The following is a 25,361-nucleotide window of genomic DNA, read 5'->3' on the forward strand; positions in this document are numbered from 1 at the left end:
TCTGAGTCCCTAAAAGTGTTTGGCAAACATTTGTTGAATAACTGACTCAAAATGTGAGTGAGTGAGCCCCCGCTCAGGCCCACTGCCCTGGGTAAGCCCTCGTGGTGGACTCGGGGGGCGTCCTCAGTGGATGACTCTTCACAACACATGAATTCAGTTCCCCCCTGAGGCTACTGGCCACCTCTGAGGGCTGCTCCCCTTTGACGAGTCTCCCATTACGAGCAGGAAGTTGCTTCATTTTATATCCAAAGCGTCACTTGGTGCATAAGCACAGCAGTCTAAAAAATGTACTGGCCGTGTTGTCATTTTTTTTAAATGCCAAGATTGACAGGTCAGCCATTTTATTTGCTTAACTGCAAATAACTAGGAGACAGTTATGCTTTTCTGAGAGTTAATGGGCTTTCCAAAGCGCCGAGGGCTCAAAAGAGGAATTCTTCAGTCATGGGGCAAGAGGACTCAAAGACGCAGAATTATCTGCCCCCACTAACAACACAGTTAAAGGCCTGCTTTTGTGTCACATTCACGTGCCCTCAGTCACTTAAGCCAGGAGTGAGCCAGGGGCTGAGGAAGGCAGGTTGTTGGCATGTTCCAGCAACATCCCAACCTTCAAGTGCTGGGTGAGCCTGTCTGGCTTGTCTGTGGAAGCGCTGGATCAGATGGCTGCCCTTCTGTGCAAGAGGAGCAACAATCAGACAAGAGTCCACCCTGTGGAGACCAGGTGTCACCTCTTGGCGGGCCCAGGGACACCCACCCAGGTGGCTGTGGCAAGCCCCCATAGACGACACTAACTGTCTACCATGGAGGGCAAAGAGTCCTCTGGGAGCTTCTTCCTGTTTTCCCCCAGGTACCCATCCTGCAAAGCAGTATTTCCAGAATGCCTCTGCGTTAAAGAAAATTCTTTGAGACAGCCCATCTTCCCGAGCCAGCAACTGCCAAGAGAAGCTTTCACTTCCCTCAGGAAAAAGAGAGAAAGGAAGCTTTTAGAAGGAGAGAACGATTCCACTGTCGTCCTAAGAGTTTTCAGTGTGGAGAGAATGGCTTCTGGCGCTGCCTGGGCTACATTCTGGGGTTCTCATTCTCCCAGACTTACGACCAGATCGAAGACGTTTGGACACTCTGTCTGACTTTGGTCCCAGGTTTCATCTAATTAGACTCTGAATCTCCTTGAGACCAAGGAATGATCTACATTGAAAATGCTGAGTCAGCCACTGCCGACAAGGGTCCTGGAGCTCTCTCCCCTCTCAGGAGTGCTGAGAACCACCACGAAAATGCTGCTCTAGGCCACATGTGATGCTGTACGATAGACATTAAAAATTACCTCTATGAAAATCACTTTTGTTCAATGCCTGTCTTATAGCCTATTCTTCACTATGTGTCACAGGATCTCCAACTCTAGGTAGTATTTGTTAAAAACAAAACAAAACGAAGCCTCACACTAAAAAGCAGCATTGTTAATAATCAGGGTAGCTGTTCCAGCAGCATGGGCATCACCTCTCTCCCTCCTGCTATCTCTTATCTGCAAGAAGTGAGTAATAGGTTAACCAAATAATCTCAACATTTGCAAGAGTTTGGACCAGAGCTGAATTTATCTAATATTTTTAAAAGATTTTATTTTTCCTTTTTTCTCCCAAAGCCCCCGGGTACATAGTTGTGTATTTTTAGTTGCAGGTCCTTCTAGTTGTAGCAGGTGGGACGCCGCCTCAGCATGGCCTCATGAGTGGTGCCATGTCCGTGCCTAGGATTTGAACTGGCGAAACTGTGGGCCGCCGAAGCGGAGCGTGTGAACTGAACCACTCAGCCATGGGGCCGGCCCCAATATGTGGAATCTTAATTTAAGTGATTTAAGGAAAAATTCCAAACCATTTTTTCTCCTGCTCTGGTCAAGACATATTTCCCCAAACAGGGAAATATGAGTATCCACGGGGCCAGGTTATAGGGCAGATGTAAGCAATCTCAGAATGTGAGAGCTGTTGGGAGGACCAAGGGTGAATAGATCCTCTGATAAATACCACCAGTTGATTCAGACCAGACTTAGGGTGAGCTGCATCTTAACAGGTCTTCTCAGGCAGCCACGTAGTTGCCAGAGAAACCTGGCCCATCTCTTTTGCTCATCTACCAGTGCCCAGCAAGACTCTGGTACCAGGTTCTTCCTTGTGTCTAACCTCAGTCTTTCCTTGGGACAGAGTAAATTATATTCACTTCTCCCAAGAGACTCAGCCAGTTTTTAAAGTCCTGCCAGCCTAGCCCGGGGGTAGGCTAAGAGGTAAAGAGGTAAGAGGTAAAGACAGTGCCTTAGAACTTTTATTTTGAAAACGCTCCATAGCGAAGTAGATAATAACTACTTATTCTGAACATTTAGGAAGGCAGGTGTTCTAGAATTTGTGGGCTCAGTTCAAGAACCCATGGCCTCTTGCAACACTTTCAAGCCCAGGACTGAGCCACCAACAAATAAACCCCGAGTAACCTCAATACGAGTTAATAAGATTAGGGGCTTGCTCTGCACGCTCCCCTGCCTCTCCTTGTCCAGGCACCTGTAATGCTAGGCCAGCAGGTTTGAAGCTTAGCTGGCGGCACGGGGAGGGGGCCAAGACAATTAGGGCCTCTGATCTGCTACTAGATAAAAAGGCGGCTCCTGATGACAGCGCGGCCAGCCAGCAGCAGCGTGTTAAGAACAGGCATGTGGGGGGAATACTACGGAAGTCCAGGGAGCGAGGGGAGGCCCTCCCACTCCTCAGCGGACATGAGAGCGGCTCAAAGGGAGGAAACATCAGCTTTTAACTTCTGATGGCATTATATCTTGTCCTCCAAAACAGAGGCTGAGTATAAACAGCAAAGTTAAAGAGAATGCTGTCCAAGGACGGTGTAGATTAAGCATGAGACAACTCCTAGCTATTTACCCCAGGGGAATGAAAACCAAGGTCCAAACAAAAGACTATACATTAACGTTTGTAATGGCTTTATTCATAATCACCAAAAATTGCCCAATGTCCCTCACCTGGTGACTGCATAAAGATCTGCACAATGGAACACGACTCAGCAAACAAAGGAACACGGCTCGCTCTCAAATTCACTAGTCTTCTTAGTGAGAGAAGTCAGACTCAAAAGGCTACATGTATATTTACATAACATCCTGGAAGAGGCAAGACAAAGCGACAGAAAAAGATGAGTGGTTGCCAGGGGTCAGGATGGGGGGAGAAGGCGACCATGAAGGGGCATGAGGGAACTTCTTGGGATGATGGAACTGTTCTATTTCTTGGTTGTGGTGGCTGTTACACAACTGTACGCATTTGTCAAATGCAGGAAACTGTCCACTAAAAGGGTGAATTTTACTATTTGTAAAATAAACCTGACTTAGAAAAAAGAGTAGGGACAGAGCAAGGAGTGTATCAGAGGGGCTTAATGAATGCTGGAACCGATGATGTTAGGCCGAGGGAAAGGAGTAAGCTGGGAGGAGCACCACGGCCAGGAGACAGGGGAAGCACAATGAAAACCTCGCTTTTTTAGTTTGATGTTTTCTTTCTTTCCTCTCCAAAGCCCCAGTGCATCATTGTATATCCCAGCTGTAAATCCTCCTAGTTCTTCTATGTGGGACGCTGCCACAGCATGACTAGACGAGCGGTGCCAGGTCCGTACCCAGGATCCGAACTGGCGAACCCTGGGCTGCCACAGTGGAGCGTGTGAACTGAACCACTAGACCACTGGGCCGGCCCCAGTTCGATGCTTTCTTTTTAAGAGGATGTTGAACAGTGCAGCAGAGGTCTCGTCGGCAATGACTCCCCTGCAAACACAGCATGCAGCTTCCCTTCTATGTGTCAGCAGCAGAGACCGTCTGCAGAGTGTAAGAACAAGGACCTGGAGATCACCAGGTGAGGACGAGCAAGAAGAGTGAAACCTGGAGACAGGTCTTGGAGCTGGGGAAGACTTTGAGTGCCCTCTTTCCCCAGTGATTTGAGGTCCATAATGGTTCAAAAGGTCACAAGCTGTCATAGCCAATGATTATGAAATCTAATCAGCTGAAATGATGATCCAGCTTTCTCTGGGAAGGTCAAGATGGTTTGGCTAATGGCCATAATTGACACTAATGATATAAGCATCTTAAATTTCAAGCTAATACAGATGTCCCACTTTATTTGTAGCAAGGTGACATGGGGAACACTTACATGGCATTTAAGTGTGAAACAAACAGAAAGAAAACATAGGCAGACCCAAAATGTCAACACCTAAAGCATTTATTTGGATATCTTTAAATTTTTTACATATGATACATTCCAAATTTTACAAGTTGTCCACAGATATTAAAGTTATAGCCAATTTATTAAACAGATATGATTTTCCCTGATATGGAAAGCATGTTATATAAACATTTCTACAATAAACATAATACATGCGGAACAAATCATAAAACTAAGATGATTCATTAGGTAGGGAAGACAATCAGATACTGATGCACACACCAGAAGAGAAAATGGTGTTATTTCACATAAATTCATCTTCTCTCAGACTTCCGAACATTCTAAGAGAATGGAATCCAGGGACACCCTCTTCTAACAACAAACTTCCATGAAGTCAGTCCTGAAAGTGGGATTATAGCTATGATTTGGTGAAAATGTCCATAATTTACAGAGGGAGAAACCTGGTCTTATCATTTTAAATTTGAGCTTGATGAACATATGGAAAAAAGCCCAAAGAAGCGGGACTTAAAGGCTAAAGGAATGGGGATGTGACAAAGGCCAAAATAAAATTAAAGTCATGATGCCATCCACAGCCCAAACCGCCAGATCTTATGAACGGGAGAAAGGCAAGAAAAAGAGGGACAGCACTGGGTTCAAATTTGGATTTTCTTCCTACTGGGTGAGAAACACCTCCTCTCAGATGGGTGAGCCAGTCCCAAAGTGAGGTTAAGGACATCCTTTCAAAGAAGGTTCTTTCACACACTGCCTTGGAGAGGAAGCAGTGAATGCGGCTTCTGCATCCCCACTTATTTTAGCCGAAAGCCTGGATTTCTGACCTTCCTCCGCGTGGAAAGGAACTTTTCGATGCAGTTCAAAGGAAACTGAGTGAAAGGGTTACTCGCATTGGCTGAAAGAATCCAAGAGCCTCTTATTTACTCATTTGTCCCTTAGCCTCGCCTTAAAGAGGCTCTGATTTTATCCCTCCACTAAATCTGGCATCACTCTCTGTGTGCATTCAAGCTCTCAGCACATTATATCAAACGAGAGTGGCTGTGTGGCATGTAATAGTTATAAGCCATTTTACTAAGTGGCTATCATTCTAGGAAGGCACCTCTTCGTAAGAACAATAATGTTTAAAAACAATAAAAAGCCCGGGCACAGAGGCTGTCCCAGCAATGTACTAAGTGAGCCAGCGGGTAAACAGCAATTCATCTATCCCAGGAAATGCTGGAAGGGGTGAGGGTTGGGGAGGGGGAACCACGAAACACTGAGTTCTCATTTTTCTTGCTAGTGTTGGATTCTAGATGCATACGCTCTCAATTTAGTCTTAAAAATAAGAGAATATATCATCTGAAAAATTAGCATACTCTTTAAGTTTTCAAAAAGCCCTTTAAAATGAGATTTTTCTCTCAAAGCCAGAAGTCTTGTCAAAAAAAGGAAAAAAAATCCAACCTTCCGCAGCTCTGCAAACACCCAGCACACGAAGAAACCACCTCCTTCCCCTCCTCCCACAGGCTCTGCCCGCACAAGTGGCCCAGTGCTCTCAGGGCTGATGGAGACAAGGGAATGCCGCTGTCAGAATCCACTGCTTTGCACTTAGAGGTAGGGTCCCGTCAGCAGGGCACACTGACCCTGTCCCAGTGTTGAGAGTCACTGAGAGGGACCAGAGAGCGTGACCCCAACACAGCACGGAGACTCGGTTTCCTGCCGCTGAATCAGCTCCAGCCTGGAGCTCCCTGCGATCAGTAATGTACCATGGCTCAGACTCCTGGGTACAGTCAAGCCCGGGCAGATGCCCACAAAGGGGCTGTGCCCAGCACAGGAAGAGAGCTGCTCGCGGGATCCTGAAACTCAACAAGTTGCGCTTGAGGGACACAGCAAATGGCGCAAGAGAATCTGCCGGTGGAAGATGATTTTCATCAGTCCCTGGAGCCAGAAACTATAAAAAATAAAACTGGAAGAATAGCTTAAACAAAGAAGTTACTTCCAAATCCAGCAGAACTTATTTCCTATTCTCTTTCTGGGAAAGCCAGCTGGGTTACAAAAATCAAGTTGGTGCTTTTGGTAGTGAAGTATTACAAATGCTGCCAGTCAATGCCAACCAGCGTCTGATTTGCTTCCTGTGCGTGTCCGATTTCCTCCGTGACACTGTGCTGCTGCCAGAGCTTCTGGATCTTCTTAAACCGCTCTTGGCACAAATGTAAAGGATTTCCCCGTCTAGAAAGAAGACACATGTCACTCAGGACGCATTCTGTCTACTCATCTATTATGCTCCAACCTTTCATGATTCAGGAAAAGTTACAAGTTACTGGTTTTAGATCCTCTGCAAAATTTCTGTGCGGCAGGCGACTGTGGCTATCAATGTGTTAGCTTGGAAGGTTTTCTAGCAGCAGCTGCAAGGGAATAAGCGCTGAAAAGAAGAGGAAAATGTACAACAAGCTACACTCACCCAGACAAGGTGAGGGAATAGGGGGTGGGGTTGAGCAGGAGGGTCCAGGGTGTGAGGCTAAAACTACCGACTCAGTGTCCATCTTGTTGGTAAAATGTAAAAAAGAAGGGAGGGGACAGGGGAGGGGATAAAAGGAGAATTACAGAGGTAAATCTGTCCCTCAGGGTGCTGTCTTTCAGCCACCAAGTCTAAGCCAAACAGGCAAATGTGAACAACTTTCGCATCTAATTTAACCAAAGTACAGGTCTTGGTGAGTTCACAGCTGGGGCCTTTGCTCCCGATTCAGAGTGCACGGGGCCTCTCCCTCTCTAACCAGGACTGCTCCTCCCGAGGGTGCACACTCCCCAGAGCAACCGGAAGATCCAGCACCAAGGGGCACGCGCCTGTAACCTTGCAGTCAAGTGCCTAGAGCAGCCAGGCCATTTATCTTGCCTCAGTTTCCAGGCCTTCAACTTCTGCTCCGCAAGGCTGGACAGTTATATCTAGGTTAAGACTTTTACCTCCTTTGGGCAAAAAGGGATGGTTTAAAAGAAGTTCTTTAACAGTCTTCGAGGGAACTGCTGTCAGCATTTTGCTTATAAGAGAAGCTACCAGAGCAGAAGTGATTAAGCCTCAAATTCGGTGGTATTACTCTGTATGTTCTAAATCTTTGTCCCCCAGATTCTCAGGTAACAGCACGTCTTATCAATTAAGATGTGCCCTTCCACATCATTTGGAGAACGCTGGTCTTCCCCCACAAAGCTGCACAGGTCACAAGGGGCTATCCCTGCGGTGCTCTGATGCTGTGGACATCACGTGGTGATTCAAATAGTTCTGTGGCGTGATAAATGGAAGAGGTGCACTCTGTCCTGTTCTTTCCTCTTAGCTACCCTGATGGCCCTCATGACATTCTGAGGACTGGGAAAAGGAGGGCCAAACCAGGCAGTCAGGGTGCCCGCCTTGGAGGAGTCCACAGACAATAGGCACCTCCGCTGGAACAGAAGCCACACAGCCCCCTGGGCTGTTAGCAGGTGGGCCTCAGGACCACACAGCTCAACAGGTTCACCATGGACTAAAGGCTCTGGAGGCCCAGAGTCAGCCGCTCAGCCTCCCAGGATGGGTCCTTACCTGAGTCCCTGGTCAGTCTCCCCATAGTCATCAAGGTAAGGAGGAGAATAAAAACAGCCTTTGGTTTTGCCAGCTAAAAACAGCACCTGACATTCCCGCACTCTGTGGAGAGACCATTTATACATTATACATCAGTAACCAAGGTTTGGATTTAGTTCCAAATGGATTGAAGCCGTTTGAAAATAAACAAACCAGTGCTGGAAGAGAAGAAACAGCATTTACAGCAGAGACAGTTAAAAATGTAGCAACACATCTGCCCAAGTGTTGAAAATAACTGAAATGATTCATTGTAAATCAGTATAGTGAGGGAGGGGAACATTTCAGATTAGGAATTGATGGCTCATACAGTCACGCAGCGCTTAATGCTGGGGATCCGTTCTGAGGAAAGCGTCCTTAACACAAACCTACACGGTGTAGCCTACTACATGCCTAGGCTATATGCACTAGTCTTGTGGGACCACCATTGTATACGCGGTCTGTCACTGACCAAAATGTCATTATGCGGCGCGTTTAAAAAGTTAACTGTGAGAAAGAGAGTTAACTTCTAAACATAATATAGTTACTAATATTTTAACGACTATTATGAGGAAACTATTCATTAAAAAAATGGTACACAAACCTTATGAATTAGGTTGACTTGCAACACAAAGCAACACCATGCATGACCAAAATAATTTTGAAATATGCTGCACAAGGGAAAATGTTACTTTTACAGTTCTCCTAAGGGCCTTTGAAAAATGTGTCTCTTGATCCCTTTGAGAAGTTTGCGTGACTTTTTTTGTATTAATAATTCTGTGCAATTCAACATTTATTGAGAACCTATCACACAGAAGAAATTGCCAGGCACTGGGGGATACTAAGACATGGGTATAATCTGTGCCCCAGAGGAGCTCAAACACATGTCACTTCTCTCCTTCAAATCCTGAAATGGCTTCCATCTCACTCAGAGATGTCACTAGGACATGCTAGGCCCGATCCTTCTCCCCTGCACACACCGTCCAGCAACACCAGCTTCCTTGCTGTTTCTTGAACATGGCAGGCAATATTCCCCAGCAATTTTGCACTTGCTGCTCTCTGCCTACAATGTTCTTCCCGCTTCTTTAGGTCTTTATTCAAAGTCACCTTCTCGGGGACCTTTCCCTGGTTCCTGATTTGAAATTCAACTCGCCAGCTGCCATCTCATATTGCCCTCCCTGCTTTATTATCCCTCCTCTGAGTGTATCACTTTCTAAATTTTATCAGTCTTGTTTATTGTCTACCTCCCTCTCTAGAAAACGAACTCCAGGAAGGCAGAGCTTTTTGTCTGCTTTATTAACTACTGCATTCTCAATGCCCAGGACATCATAGTTACTACTGTCTGTTGTACATCACTAAATAGACACAACTATAGCCATCTGTCTGTGATACATATGAACCCAAAACCATGAGGATATGCCAACAGGAGTACTTCTCACTGGATCTGGGTAGCAAATCAAGGACAACTGGAAGTTGCACATCAGAATGAGGCACAAAGAACACAGAACAGCACTGTCATGGGAATGATGATGATGATGATGGAAGCAGCACAGTTACATGAGCCCAACATGAGACGTCAGGAGACAAGGTTCCCCCTGTTCCTCAAAGGAATAAACGCACGAGAAGCAGAGTCTCAAAATTCTCTGCAATGTAGCAGTTTCTTGTGCCACCCCTCAACAGGCATTTATCACGCAGATTGAAAGCTTCTAAAAAGCTCCCTCCAGGGCCTTACCTCAGGAAGATGCCCACCCCAGAACCACAGGAGTAGGTGTGAGCTGTGCAGGCGCCCACGTCTTCTCCTTCCAGCTCGGTTTGACAGCAGTAGCTCTGGGAGCACAGCAGAGTTCCACACACAAGGCACAGGGTTGGGGCTCTGCTCTTATCACCGCCTGATTTGGGGCACCTTCATGGGACCAAAAAAGCACAAGTCATTGCTCTAAAAAAGAGCAGCTAAAGAGCTGATGGTGGTAAAATCACCCAGAAAAGCAATCTTGCAACATCCAGTACAGCTGAAGATGCATAAATCCTGTGGCCCAAGAACATTCCTTTCTGGAACATCTCACGCATGGACACAAACATCACGCAGTGGAAACGCTCAAGCAACAGTCGGAGGAAAGATTCCCCACCCAAACAAAACAAGCAACAACATTCCTTACATTCTGCATAAAGAAGTGAACGTTTACAAGGGTAGGAAACGCTTAACACTCTAATACTGACACTTACGAGAAATTAGATGCTTGATTAATGAGGCTGCTGTAATCCTCTGGAAGGTCTATTAACTTGTTAGATTCTCTTGGATAGCTAAACAATCAAACAAAAACCACACACGAAAAACCAGTTAATATGTGGCCATACAATAACGACCGGGTAACTTTTAGTCAAAAAAAATAAAGGCAGACTGAACTTGAGTGACCGCGTGCCTCCACGGTGGCACAAGAAGCCACCTAAGAAATTAAAAACGTACTCTTAAATAACACAGGGCCGTAGGGTTTACATTTTTACTTGAAGAGCTCAGAATAAGTTATCAGGACAGGAGACAGTACTTAGTAGCTGCCCCATTTCAGTGAAATTTGGTCGCTCTGGGAAGAAAGGCAGGGCTGCGGGCTCCTACCACAGCACTTGGGAGAGGGGCAGAAAAGACGTTTGTCAGGGGTGATCTTAAGACAGAAAGGAGTTAGAGGAGAGAAGGCAGCAAAAGAACAGAGAAATTTTCTTTAAATTTGAGATACCAGGTCATGCTGATTCTTTGACAAGTTAATCCAGATAAAATTTAGATCCAAATTCAACGGTATTTGAGGACCCACTCTCGGAGCCCACATCTCCCAGCACAGGCCTTGTGGGACAGCCCTTCTCTGCTTTCCCTACTGCGGAGACAAGAGTGGACTGAAACCCAGGGGGAGTTACTCAGACAGCAGTTCTCAGACCACAATCACTAGGGGGAAATTTCAGGGGGGTATCCATGCTAGGAGCCCAGCTTTAGATGAATCAGATTTGTTAGGCAGGGCCATGAGTATTCTTCTTAAAAGTTTCCAAAGTAATTCTGGTGTATACCTCAAGTTGAGAACCACTGTTCCACATGAGTTTTCTGACTGCAGGGTTGAACCATATGAAACGGATGATATTCAATCATTTTTGACTTATGAAAACTGGAATTTCATATGGTTCCACCTAATAAACTGGGGTGTCACCATCTCTGGATTTGGGGCAGGATGTGTGTAAAATCAAAGAAACAGAACAGATAGGGGCTGGTCTGGTGGCACAGCAGTTAAGTCTGCGTGCTCCGCTTGGTGGCCTGGGGTTCACCGGTTCAGATCCTGGGCGTGGACCTAGGCACCGATTGTCAAGACATGCTGTGGCAGGTGTCCCTCGTATAAAGTAGAGGAAGATGGGCATGGATGGTTAATCTTCCTCAAAAAAAAAAAAAAAAAAAAAGGGAAAAAAAAAGAACAGGTAATCTCCTCTAGCCTTCTGATTTTTATGAATGATGTATTCAGCATAACCAAGGAGACATTAACACATGAAATACATCTGTTACCATCCACTATAGCACACTTTACTACAGAATCAGAATAGAGCTAATGTCAAGAGGAATGAAGAAAAAACAAAGACAGAAATGACTGGCCATGATTTGATAACTACTGACACTGACTGACAGGTACGTGGAGCCTTGTTATATTATCCTTTATACTTTTGGATAGTTTGAAATTTTCCATAATAAAAGAAAAAGAGAGCTAAGAAAAACCTAGAAAAAGACCTACATTTTTTTTAAAGTAAACATTCCAAAACATAATAATTTTGTTGTTTCCTCTGCAAAGAATAATGCTCTAGATTTATGTTTGTAATTCTGAGTCTTTTATAAACTCTCATCATTAGATTAAGACAAAAAAGTACGAAGGCAAGAAGTCCTTCCTCTTGGAATCAGTGGAGGCGTGGGAGGTCAGATCTGTAGGAATACAGCGCTTTCGGGCGGTTTCCCCCCTCCCTCCCTCTCCCCTCCCCCCAACCAAATCTCTGACAATCTTTAACTTACCTTATAGCATCTCTTTCACCTTCTAGATATCTTTTAACTTCAATGTTATGACACCAACTTTAACGTAAATGGGGAAAAAAAAACCAAAACATTTTTTACTTTTGAAGGTCTAGCATGAAAATTTATTCCACTTTTGATCCAATTAAGAGAAAAACAATCTCCTTGGCTTAATATGATACATTTACCTCATTGAAATAAGCTTAGACAAATACTATTATTTTGCCTGCAACTTTTAAAATCAGACACCATGGTCTGTGATTTTCTAAAAGCAAGAATGCTTAATATATTAAAATTTGCAGTTACATATATTATTATCACCCTAATTTGGACACTCTGGAAAAACTAGTCTGAATTAATGACAACCTCTTATCTGGAGCTAGAATACTCATATTAAAACAATTTTTTATTGTGGTAAAATATACATAACATAAAGTTTACCATTTTAACCATTTTTAAGTATACAGTTCTGTGGCAGTAAGTACATTCACATTGCTGGGCAACTATCACCACCATCCTCCTCCAGAACTTTCTCAAATTTCCCAAATGAAATTCCGTACCACCCTTTTATTTTCTCTCTCTATAAATCTGACTACTCTAGGTCCCTCATATAAGTGGAAACACAATATTTGTTCTTTTGTGACTGTCTTATTTCATTAGCATTTCTTCCAAGTTATTCCATGTTGTAGCATGTGTCAGAATTTCCTTCCTTTTTTTTTTAAGCCTTACCATTTTAACTTTTTTTTTTTTAAAGATTTAATCTTTTTCATTTTTTCTCCCAAAGCCCTCTGGTACACAGTTGTGTATTTTTTAGTTGTGGGTCCTTGTTGTGGCATGTGGGATGCCAGCTTAGCATAGCTCGGTGAGCGGTGCCACGTCTGTGCCCAGGATTCGAACTGGTGAAACCCCGGGCCGCCGAAGCAGCGCGTGTGAACTTAACCACTCGGCCACAGGGCCGGCCCCATTTTAACCACTTTTAAGTAGACAGTTCTGTGGGTTATTAATATTCCACCGTTATGTGCATTCTACATTGTTTATCCATTCTTCTGTTGATGGAAATTTGGGTAGTTTCCACCTTTTGATTATTGTGAATAATGCTGCTGTGAACATGGGTGTACAAGTATCTATTTGAGTCCCTGCTTTCAACACTTTTGCAACATATACCAGAAGTAGAATTGCTGGATGATATGGCAATTCGATGTTTAACTTTTTGAGGAACCACCATGCTGTTCCCTAGAGAAGCTACACCATTTTCTTTTCCTACCAGAAATGCAGATGGATTCTAATTTCTCGACATCCTCACAAACAGGTGTTATTATTGTCTGCCTTTTTTTTTTTTTTTAGGAAGATTAGCGCTGAGCTAACATCTGTTGCCAATCCTCCTCTTTTTGCTGAGGAAGACTGGCCCTGAGCTAATATCTGTTCTCATCTTCCTCTACTTTATGTGTTGGATGCCTGCCACAGCCTGGCTTGACAAGTGGTGCATAGGTGCGCAGCCGGGATCCAAACCGGTGAACCCCAGGACGCCAAAGTGGAATGTGCAAACATACCCGCTGCGCCACCAGGCCGGCCCCTTATTGTTTGCCTTTTTGATTATAGCCATTGTGGTTTTTTTTTTTTAAGTGAATCTTTTCAGACTAATTGCATTTTTTTGTATGTGACTCAATGATGAAGAAAACATTGTGACTGTTTTTTTTGCAGGGGAAAATTTGCCCTAGCTAACATCTGTTGTCAATCTTCCTCCTTTTTTTACTTCCTTCCCTGCTACAAAGCCCCAGTATACAGTTGTCTATAGTTGTAAGTTCTTCTGGTTCTTCTGTGTGAGCTGCTGCCACAGCATGGCTACTGACAGACAAGTGACATGGCTCTGCGCCCGGGAACTGAACCTGGGCCACTGAAGCAGAGCGTGCTGAACTCGAACCACTAGGCCACAGGGCTGGTTCCTCATTGTGGTTTTTATTTGCATTTTCCTAACAACTAGCTATGTTTAGCATGTTTTCATGTTATTTTTGGCCATTTGTATTATCTTCTTTGGAAAAAAAGTCTTTTGCTCATTTTTTAATAGGTTCCTTGCTTTTTTGTTGTTGAGATGTAGGAAATCTGGCTATATACATATTCTCTGGATATTAATCCCTTATCAGATATACGACTTGCAAATACTTTCTCCCATTCTGTGGGTAAAACAAATTTTAATCTTAACTTTGTCACTAAGTTGACATGATTGACAGGTGACTTCTCTAGATTTTAGTTTTCTCAGATATAAAGTGAAGGTATTGGACTAGATAACCTTAAGGTTTCTTTCAGTTTCAAAAATCTATGGAACAGAGTCCTGAACAAGTAAGTTAACATGAGGAAATAAAATTTCTACCGCTACTCTCCTTCCAAGCCAATCTACTTATGCTCTTTACCAGTTTGGCAAAAATCTTACCACAAAGGTAAAGCCTTAACTAAGAAGGCCTAATCATTATAGTTTGAATTACACGGATTGAATTCTGACGGGCTCACTATCTGAGAATTTTGGAAGCTATATAATAAGCTGAAATTTCTTTCTGTATAACTATTCAATATAATGAAGAAAAGTGTATAATTATTACCTTTCAATCAGTGATTTTGTTATCTCATTATTTTCTTGAAAAAGGGAAACGAGGTTGCTTGGCAGGGAAAGATAGTTACATAAATGTTCAAAATGGCTTGCTCCAGAAACTGCAAGTGAAGGAGAAAAGAATAACGCATACAACAACTAAGAGCAGATCCCGTATGAGAGTGAGCAGCAGCAAAGTTAAAAAAAGCGAGCGTGATGAAAAAGTTCACATTTGTAGGTGCATAACCTGTAGGAAGCTAACAAGACGGCACATGGCGGGGCTCCTCAGAAAAGGATACAATTGAGAATGGAGTTGGGCAACTCCTACACCAGACTGCTCACAATTTCTTGGTGTCTCAGTTTTACCATTTGCGAAACTATTTCATGGGGTTATTTTTAAACATTAAATGACAAAAATAACATACAGGTGCTCTGGAAAAGTATAAAGCAGTACAGAAATTAAGATGATTTTATCACGAGAGATAGATTTAAACATTAACTCTAATCATTACTGTATATGATCAGGAAGTCTCAACTATATGCTATACGGTGCCCGGGCAACCAGCTGAATGGAGATGCCAGTCAACAAACTTTCAGACAGCAGCATGATATGCAGGCACCTCATGCCCCATGCCAGGCAGTGGGAGACAGAGACACAGTGAACTTGCAGTCTATTTTTACACTACTTTTATGAAATGAATAAAAACTGAATACAGAAAACAACTGTGAAATAGCAAACGAATTCCTACATTAAAATCAGATTTATGAGCAATTATGGGCATTCTGAACTTTAATGCCACATGTTTCAAGTTAAAAAACACCTGAAATTGTCAGTTTTCACTTTTCAAAATTAGCAGAACCTAGTTTATGAATAACATATAATTGGACATTTTAACATCAGAAAGCAAAACTAGTGCATTTTTGTACATGTGAATAGCATTTACTGAGATCTGAATAAAATCAGATAGATACATAATTATGCATTTTATTATATAATTGTGTACATCATCATAGTCAATTATCTACGTTCTAAACTTTTAATCAGTTTTCATTTTTGTAAAGTCACCTTAATTCTAAATGGCTGGAGTGAAAGACTACACAAATTTCCTATGTTTTGAAAGAGATTAGAAATTACCTTGCATCTCGGGTGGGGAAGGAACTCCATTTAAGTAATGAAAAAACAAAGCAGAACACTTCAGGAAAGGCAGGATTCCAGCTCTGACATTCCTCCACAGATGCCAGCCGGGGGGTACTTCCTTCAAGGCACTGAAAAAGAGGAAAGTGATAATTGAGAAATCTAGTAAGAAAAGGTCTTTCTAGTTACAGCACAGTGTGAAAACAGAGACAACTGCTTTTTTTGAATTGATGGTACATAGGGTTAAAAGGAGTGGGCAGCACTGATTATTACAGGGTGTCAGGTATAAATGGGCTACAGCCTCCAATGCTGTTATTAAAATTTACAGAAGTAATACAGCTACATAAAAAGAAAATTTAGAAAATAAAAAACTACCCACCATTCTAGAACTTTTTATCAGCAGGTATTACTCTGGCAAACTATTTTCATACTAATCTGTCTCAATAGTTGTAACTGTAACATATGAAATTTAAAATTAACATGTTTTTCAGAACATCATAAACCATAATTTTTACTGGAACTGTAATATTCTGAAACACATCAATCACAACCTATACCAAATTATTCCCCTGCAAGGAAACACTTAGATTGCTTTAAATTCTTTGCTAATATAAATAATAGAGTGTATATCTTTATGCCTGAGGGATTTTTCTATATATTGAATTACTTTGTTAGTGTGGATTCTCAGAAACAGGATAACTTGGTCAAAGAATAAAAATTATGAAACTGTTCAAAAGCTACGTGAAGCTATTAGACCAAATCACAACTCCAACAATACGTGAAGTTCTAATAATTCCACTATACTTCTGCCAGTCCTGGATATTACTTTAAAAATGTATTATTATTGGGGCTGGCCTGGTGGCGTAGTGGTTAAGTTCGTGTGCTCCGCTTTGGTGGCCCGAGGTTCACAGGTTCGGATCCCGGTGCAGACCTATACGCTGCTCATCAAGCCATGCTGTGGTGGTGTCCACATACAAAATAGAGGAGGACTGGCACAGACGTTAGCTCAGGGCCAATCTTACTCAAGCAAAAAGAGGAAGATTGGCAACAGATGTTACCTCAGGGCCAATCTTCCTCACCACACACACACAAAAAGTATTATGCCAATTTAATTTGCATTTTTAAATTCCCAGTGAGACAACATATGTTTTAGAATACACTTTCCAAAGTAAGTTCTATGTTTCCACTAGTCTGTGCCAGATCCTCTGAGCACAAAAAGGATTCCACGGCCAAATCAATGTGGGAAGCTCCGCACATTAGTCCTCTCTCAGATTTCCAATCACATTAGTATATAAAAGTCCAGAGGAGTCCTGGACATCACTCCCCCATCTTTTTTTTAAATGTGAACAGAGAACAATTTCCCTTATGTAACAAATGAATTCCTTTTTCATGCTATCGCTTACTAATATTTGGGGAACTGCCTCTCATGTCAAGATTATGATTCTCACCTTCCTGTGCACTGCTGAAGTGTTTTATACAAAGCAAGAACTGCTGATTCTTCTTCACCAGCAGGACTCTCTTCATCCATGCCATTCTCTTCTGAAAGAGAAGGAATTACTAGGGAGGGAAGAGGGCAAAAGGGGTGATTAGGCACATGTGTACGGTGATGAATGGCAATTAGTCTTAGGGGGTGAACATGACGTAGTCTACACAGAAATCGAAATACAATAATGTACACCCAAAATTTATATAATGTTGTAAACCGATGTTACCTCAATTAAAAAAAAGGAGTTATTAGTACTCTGTATTTGCCTATTAAGAGGACTGATGAGCACGTCAATTTACGCACTCAAATATATTGATACACTCACATATAATATGAAAATACTCCCACAAAACAGGGAGAAGTTAATCCCTCAGTGTGAGCACAGTATTGATCTGGATCATAACAAGGAGCCAGCAGGCTCTGGGAGAGGAAGCCAGTGTGCTTCAGGGTGCCAGAAGCAGGCTGTGAGTGAAATCAGCTAAATATAGTCTATGGTACTCAAATATTACCAAACTTAAGAAGTAAAACATAAGCAAAAACATTCACATTGCTAGGGGATTTTAACAGGAGAAAGGAATTTATTTCAAAACTTTTCACAGGAGGATAAGCAGAAAAAACAAGTAGCCTAATTATAATTCATACATTATTCTCATCCAAGCACATTTTCCTCTAATATTTTTTTTCCTTTAAACTGAGAAAACTCAAGTACTTCCTTCAAGGAGCTGACAAGAAGGAGTTACCTGTACACGAGGTAAGTAAGAGCTGGATGATGTGTGCCATGGTAACCAGACGGAAAATGTGAAGGTCCCCGGTGCCAAGGCTGGTCCCTGAGAAATCCTGACACTGCAGTGCAGGGAACGCGAGCACCAAGCCCACCTAGACACCAAACAGACGGTCAGACAGAGCCCTGCCTCTCACGGCGACGCCCATGTCCATTTTCTTCACATGACCCCCTTCTGAGCTAAGCCCCTCCCCTTAAGAAATCTTTGTTCTTAAAGGGTGCACACGTTAGAAACTCCGCCAGGATTGGCTAAATGAAGTTACTTGAGAGCTAAAGGGGTCTTGAAGGGCACTATCATTTCATTTATCCAGTGATTTCTCTCTACATAGCTTCCGCCTGAAATCTTTCTAGGGAGTGAGTAGCTGAGAAAGCATGGGTTTTGGACCCACAAAGATCTAGATATAAATCCCAGCTCTTCTTATAAGCTTTATAGACAAGTGGACACCTCTAAGCCTCAGTTTCCCTGTTGGTAAACTAGAGATAATACATACATGCTTTTAATACCTCAGTAGTAAGGATGTAAGGATGAAACAAGAATGGATGTGAAAGCAGTCAGGCACACAATAAAAGCCAGCCCTCTGTTGCCTCCTGCTGTTTGTATGGTGGTACCAGTGGTGGTGGTTTTCACAGGAGCAGTGGGAACAACAATGGCTAACATTTACTGGGGACACACTGCCCTAAGCTCTTTATAGAACGATTGTCCCACTGAGCTCCGACACAATCATATGAGGTAGGTACTAACCAACTTAAAGGTACAGAATCTGATGTCCAAAGAGATTAAGGGGATTGCACTTCGGGTTGCTGTGGGTGGTGGTGCACTCGGTGTCCTGTGTAAGGGGATCCAGTTGAGGTGGGGCCACAGTTCAGCCACCCACTGCTTGGCCAGTGGTGTGTCCTGGCCCCAGACTGCACCCGTTCAGAAGACATACCTTTCCCTAAACCGCACAAAGGGGCTGTCTGTTGCTAAGTTGTGTGACCACAAGGTTGTATCTACCCCAAAGCACTGTATGGGTCAGCAGTAGCCCTGATATTACTAGTGTTATCTTTACTTCTTTAAAGGTAAGAGCACACAGACGTTAAATTACTGACCCCAGTCACACAGCAAAGTAAGAGAGAGAGGATTAGGCACCCAGGTCAAGCCTCAACTAGATGCCTTAATATTTTCTTTCTGAGGCTCCTTGGAAAATAATTATATTCAGATGTGGTAAGAAAAATTCATGGTAACTCGTCCTGTCTGCTGCTACACTACTTAGCAAGTCTAAGATAAAATTATATAGTATGATAAAGAGAACTTTCAAACACAAATTACAAGATACCCACCAATAAATGAAACATGTCAATATCTAATATGCATGGAAGGTCTCCATGGTTGTCATCAGGCACCAATGCTAAATATTTAAAGAAAAATACATTAGCACATTTCATCAACCAACATAAATATTAAATTATTTTTAAAATGCATATAATCTAGTTTAAATTTATCTTTTTGCAAGACATATATGAATTTATAAGCTAGAACTTGTACCTAAGAAAAGTTTTGCCATAACATTTCTTTGATAATGGAGAGAAGTTGCACCACTAAAACCAAAATTACAGAAGATGAGAAATTACCATAACATACATGGTACATGCATTAATACTCACATGCAAAAAGTTTAGAAAAGTGTCCTTGCACCACTGAAAGTGACGCCACTGTCCAATGCGCTGCAGCAAATCTTGTTAGTGACCTAAGACAGTCATCCTGAAATGAAGAGAGTGACACAATTAACGAAGAAGCCAGCATACGAAGAAGTTCTCTTCTTTCAGGAATGTTAGTTCAAAGCACAGCTAGTTGAAGCAAATCAACTCTCTCTAGATGGTGTGGAACTGAACATACGACACCTTTAATGACATGTCTCTAACATGGAATGAATGAATGAGAAATGCCTAACCTATCTCTTGCCACCATGCTGCTGGTTCCCTATCGGAAAGAAAAGGACACGTGCATCAAGACAGCCAGCCAACAACACAGACTTCCAAGAATATGAGGGAGTATTTCTCTATATTTATTCTAAAGAGATACTCAAAAATGTGGAAAACACTCCAAACATCAGGGAAACTATGTGCAAGAAGATGTGCAAATCAGGGTGTCTGCAGCCATCCAAAACTTATTGGGACTATGTAGGAACAATGAAGACTCTTGATGTAAAGCGAGGAATACTAGGAACAAAACCACAAATAAATACCAATTATAATCAAGTATAAACATGCTAATGAGAAAAGACAGATGGGTGGTAAGTTGATGAGTTTTTTCTTCCTGCTTAATTTTCTGTTTCCCAAATTTACTGTAATGTTGTTTGGTTCAATAGATATCGAGGGCCTACTATATGCTAGTCCTGGTTTTGAAGATCTTAAAATGAAAACTCACCCTCCCTCTCCTGCTCTCAAGGAGCTCACAGCCCTGGGGGTGGGAAGGGAAAGAGGAGGGGGCAGGAGACCAGTGAAAGAGGCAGTATCACAGACGAGGGACATCCCACTCACAGGACACACTCGGAGGCTTCCTAGGGGAGGCAAAGCTTGAAGAGCATCTTCCAGAGGAGGAGTCTGCTCAGGGCACTCTAGCAGAGGCAAAGGCCTGGGAACTAGGATTTGGGGACCAGCAATGAGTCTGCAAGCCTGGACCATGGATATGGGGACTGGCAGGAGGTGATAACGGAGAGACAGGCTAGGAAGTTTAAGAGATATGATCAGGGTGACTTTTGGGAGGAACTCCTCTGATTACATATTAGAAAAGGGTGAGATTTAGAGTAGAAAACGCTACAATAATCTAGGCAAGATGTGATATGGGTTGAACCAAGTAAGCAGAAGTAGGAATGGAAGGAATGGGATACACATGCAGGAGACGAATTCAATAAACTCTGCTGACCAACTGGATATGAACAATCAGACCAAATGATGCATCCACTAGGACTTCCAAGTTTCTAGCTTGGTCACCCGGATGGACAGTGATGACATTAACTAAGACAGGGAACATATGAAGAAAAATTAATTTGGATTGTTCAATTTGAGGTGCCTTTAGGAGACTCAGGTGAAAAATATAAAGCAGGCAATGAGATAACAGATCTAGTTTGGAGATAAGACAGGCGGAAATCATTTGGATATAACTGAAATCACAGGCATAGATGGGGCTGACCAGGGAAGACTATCAGATGATTGAGGGTCCTGGGCCAAATTCTGGGGATTTAAAACAACACTTACAGGATGGAGGAGGGAGAACAGACTGAGAAGGAGCCTCCAGAGAAGTAGGGAGAAAACCAGGAATGTCACAGAAATCAAGAGAGAAAATGAGTTTCACAAGGAAGCAGTTAACAGAATTAAATAAATAGAAATGTCGGCACCAGCCTGGCGGCACAGCAGTTAAGTTCACACGTTCCACTTTGGTGGCCCGGGGTTCACTGGTTTGGATCCCGGGTGCAGACATGGCACTGCTTGGCAAGCCATGCTGTGGCAGGTGTCCCACATACAAAGTGGAGGAAGATGGGCACAGATGTTAGCTCAGGGTCAGTCTTCCTCAGCTAAAAGAGGAGGATTGGCAGCAAATGTTAGCTAAGGGCTAATCTTCCTCAAAAACAAACAAATAAATGAATAGAAATGTCAAGTAAGGACTGAGAAATGCCCACTTACAATGTCAATGAGACCATTTGGTGAACTTGGTATGTGCTATTTCCAAAATATAAACAAGTGTCAGGGGTGGAAGCCAAAGTGCAGGGAGTTGAGAACTGAAGGGTAAACAAGCAATCGGAGCCAGAGTATATACCACTGTTTAAAGAAGTCTTACTGTGCATAAAATTTCTCTCTCTCAATATGAAACAAAATTAAAAACTGCAGGTGCTGTTTCTTTATCTGTATTTAAACATTTTTCATCGCATGGTGAAACATAAAATGAAATATGCTTTAAAATGTCTTGGTCATAAAAAGGGATGAAAAAGCTAAGGTGACAGACAGAAGATAGATAACACTAAGGCAAGAGTAAGAGAAGGGATAACGGAACTGGCTTGTCCACAGAGGAAATGCCAGGAGGGAGGGAGGTAACAGAAGGACTAAGGTTCTAGAGAGGGGTTGGGGTTTAGACAATAGACAGAAGGATAAGCCCCCTTACCCTGAGGTCCCTTATCCTCTAATAGAGGAGAGGAAAGTTGGAGACGTACGTAAGTTTGAAGAGTGAAAGTCAGGAAAATAGAAGTTCACCCCTAATGGTTACATACTTAAAAAATTAAATTAAAAAAACCTTTTTTTTTTAAAGAATAGGCCCCATTTTATAAGGCCTGCATAACTGTTATACCAACATCTGACAAGAACATTACAAGAAAGGAAAGTAATAGGCCAATCTCTCTTATAAACATAGATGTAAAAATCTTGGATAAAATATTAGCAAATCAAATATGATGACACATAAAAAAAAATCTACACGATCAAGTTGGAATTATTTCAGGAATGCAAGGTTGGTTTAACATGCGAAAGTTAATTAATGGAAACTGATTACACAAAATCATATTAACAGAAAAAAATAGATGTGGAAGAGTCAATATGTGCCGAAGAGGTAGTCTGAAGTATACAGAATCAAGAAAATGTATAAGAACTGCCTTAGAAACCAGAACCAATGTTCTATTCATTTGTGATTGCTTTTTCAATAATCAACATATTTATCAACTCTTATTTACTGTAGCAAAAAATATCACCATCAAGATTGATAGTCATGTCATACCATATATCATAGTCAAGACTAAGGTAAACTGGTATTCTGCCGATTTACTACAAAGATACAATTCAGGCCAGTTTTAATACCAGAGTCTACTCCTAGATATTCCAATTTAGTAAGTCCAAAGTGGCCCAGGTAGCTATATTTTTAAAAAGCTGCAAAGAGGATTTTAATGCACAACCCCCAGCCAAGAACCTCTAACACGGGATCTATATTCCTCAAACCATTAAAAAGAGTCCTGAGACTCTAGGTGTTTGCATTGAAAATAAAAGTCAGCAGACTAACTAGTTGTGGAGTGATCACATGGAACTGTATTTATTTATTTACTTTTTTGCTCAGGAAGCATTGCACTGAGCTAACACAGGCTGCCAGGCCTCTTTTTTTTGCTTGAGGAGGATTCGCCCTGAGCTAACATCTGTGCCAATTCTCCTCTATTTTTCTGTATGTGGGACACTTCCACAGCATGGCTGGTGAGTGGAGTAGGTCCACGCCCAGGATCTGAACCTGTGAACCCGGGCCGCCAAAGTGGAGTGCGTGGAACTTTAACCACTAGGCAAGGGGCTGGGCCCCTAAGCTGTATTTTTTATACTGGTTTTCATTTCTTGGTTAGGCTCTTCCATCAGTGGTTCTCAATCTTGGCTCCCAGGAAGCTTTTAAAAATATTAATGCCTGGGGCCCATCTCCAGAGACTCTGACTTAACTGACCTGTGGTAGGGCCTAGGCAGTTTTTTAAAGCCTCCAGGTGATTGTACATGAATAAAATTACATGATTTTGCTCTTAAGGGCCCTTTTATGATTGTAAATGAGCAGCAGGTAGGTATGACACTATCTGACACTAGCTACACAGTAAAAAGTAGCAAGCTTTGACTGTATATTCCTTTCTCATTCTTCTAGGCACTAAATGTACTCTGCTTTGACATTAATTTGTACTTATTTACATGTTGCTTATAAAAGGTAGTCAAATATGGTAGGGATGTGCTCTGTTTTATATTTCCAATTGTAGCATTAAACATTCAAGAACAAGCACTCTGTTTTTAGTTTTCTTCCATCTTTTCATGTGTTTAACCAAGAGCTCTGGACGAAAAGAGCTGAAGTTTACTTAAAAGAAAAATCATGAAAAATTAAACCAAACATTACTCCTTCAATATGGTTACAGAAAATGGGTTTTACTATGAAAGGACTGAACCTTGCTTAAATAACCATCTCAAGGGTTTTAAGATCAAAAAAAGCAGAACCACCAATTTCCATTCCACTAAGCTGTGAACTGAGCAAAGTGATAACTCACCAGTCTGCAAGGCAAAGGACCAAACAATGGTTTATCTTCATCACTTAAAATTCTTTCTGTAAATTAAAAATGGTTAAGAGGTTAAATTTTATGTTATGTACATTTTATCACAATTTTTTTAAAAAAAGTAAAGAAAATTCTTTCTGCAAAAAGCACAATATTGTCAGGTTTTGAAATCTTTAAGTCATTTCACAAGAATTAACTTTGGATGTAAAATAAAAAAGAAAACACATTCCCTCAACTGACAAGAAGCTATAATCACCACCAAAATGAGTTCTCTGTTGCTATGTTTAATTTATAAACTCTCAATCTAACAGTTTGTCACTATGCTAAAATTCCTGCTTCAAAGCCTTCATATTATTTCTTCATATTGTTGCCCACTTATGTCTCATTTAAATACAAGCTTCTACACATAATTAATGTCAACATATGCTTGTGACTTAAAGAGAGACTCAACTCTGAAGCTCTTACCTAGGCTTTGGATGGTGTACGCACAGCTACCCCAACACATTACGGGCACACGGGGATCCTCCTCATTCGGATGAACCTTTAGTCCCACTTTATAAGTAGCAGTTCCAAATGTTTTTAGCATTTCTTTTATGCTCTCAGAATAAGGGTTCCTGAAGTAAACATGCATAGGATTAGCTCAAAACAATGTGCTCACACAAACCAAATGGTTCAGTTTCTTAACATTTGCTATGAGGGAATTGAACCACCTAAGCTGTCTAAAGATAGTTATATGCAAAGGGGAATTAAAGACAGGCAAGCTGTCCCTGCCTGAGAGGAGCTATGCTCTGTTTAGGTTGGCAGGGGTGAGGCAAAAGGCTAAAAACAAGGTATCAGGTACAAGTCTACATACTGAACTGTGGGACCCTTGACCTCTTTCCCCATGTTGAAAACAATGTATACCTACTGCCGTAGATTTTAGTTTCTCCAGTGAGGAATCCTCAGGGGTAAGATGTTCACACATCAACATTTTGGGGTCCCAAGAAAAAAGACGGGTCAAGGCCTGATCACCTGCCTGTGAGTCTCACAGGTCAGCAAGCTCCAGCCCACCCCCAGGTATCCAACAAGCTTCTTAGCGAACAACTCTTGAATAGCCACCCAAGGACTATTTAAGGAAAGGAATTTCAAGGAAATTTAAGAAAAGAATTAAACATCAAAGAGATAAACCAAAACAAACAAGCAGAAAAAAAGAACACAGAGAAAACGGAGACAGTATAGAAAGCAGTAAGCTTTAAAAAAATTAAAGATCAGACCAAAAGGGCCAACAGCGAGCTAACAGTAGAACTACCTTAAAAACCAAGAGGAGAAAATTATCTTAAGAAACAACATAAAAAATTCTCAGAACTGAAGGACATGAATCTTCAAACTCCAAGAGTCTACTGAAAATGTAGCAAAACAAAAAGCAAAAATGAAAAGATTCACACACCAAGGACGGTCACAGAAATTTCAGAACACTAGGGATTAAAGACAAGACCCCAACAGTTTCCAGAAGTCATAAAGTTACACAGGAAGAGGAATCAAAATGGTGTTATCAATGAATGCTAGAAGTTAGTAAAACAATGCCTTGAAAATCTAGATG

General features: G+C 42.0%; 1 protein-coding gene across 10 annotated transcripts in view; it reads right to left on the bottom strand.

Annotated features, from left to right (window-relative positions):
- Positions 1–4,213: 4,213 nt before the first annotated feature.
- Positions 4,214–25,361, bottom strand: part of UBR2 (ubiquitin protein ligase E3 component n-recognin 2) — a 124,170-nt gene continuing 103,022 nt past the window's right edge. For 4 of the 10 annotated variants that reach the window (XM_070514935.1, XM_014837371.3, XM_014837374.3 and 1 more), the window contains 13 exons: positions 24,248–24,396; positions 23,777–23,832; positions 19,398–19,494; positions 19,074–19,141; positions 17,713–17,848; positions 16,935–17,025; positions 15,487–15,617; positions 14,365–14,473; positions 11,774–11,830; positions 9,967–10,044; positions 9,476–9,646; positions 7,729–7,830; positions 4,214–6,389 (listed from right to left, as the gene is read on the bottom strand). In XM_070514935.1, the coding sequence (XP_070371036.1) occupies positions 6,248–6,389; positions 7,729–7,830; positions 9,476–9,646; positions 9,967–10,044; positions 11,774–11,830; positions 14,365–14,473; positions 15,487–15,617; positions 16,935–17,025; positions 17,713–17,848; positions 19,074–19,141; positions 19,398–19,494; positions 23,777–23,832; positions 24,248–24,396 (1,387 nt within the window). In that variant the 3' untranslated portion in view covers positions 4,214–6,247. Of the gene's footprint in view, positions 6,390–7,728; positions 7,831–9,475; positions 9,647–9,966; positions 10,045–11,773; positions 11,831–14,364; positions 14,474–15,484; positions 15,618–15,865; positions 15,940–16,934; positions 17,044–17,712; positions 17,849–19,073; positions 19,142–19,397; positions 19,495–23,776; positions 23,833–24,247; positions 24,397–25,361 lie in introns of those variants that run through there. The other 6 variants (XM_014837370.3, XM_014837368.3, XM_014837369.3 and 3 more) reach the window with 3 other exon arrangements.

Source organism: Equus asinus, chromosome 8, assembly GCF_041296235.1.
Source record: "Equus asinus isolate D_3611 breed Donkey chromosome 8, EquAss-T2T_v2, whole genome shotgun sequence".
Lineage (NCBI taxonomy): Eukaryota > Metazoa > Chordata > Mammalia > Perissodactyla > Equidae > Equus > Equus asinus.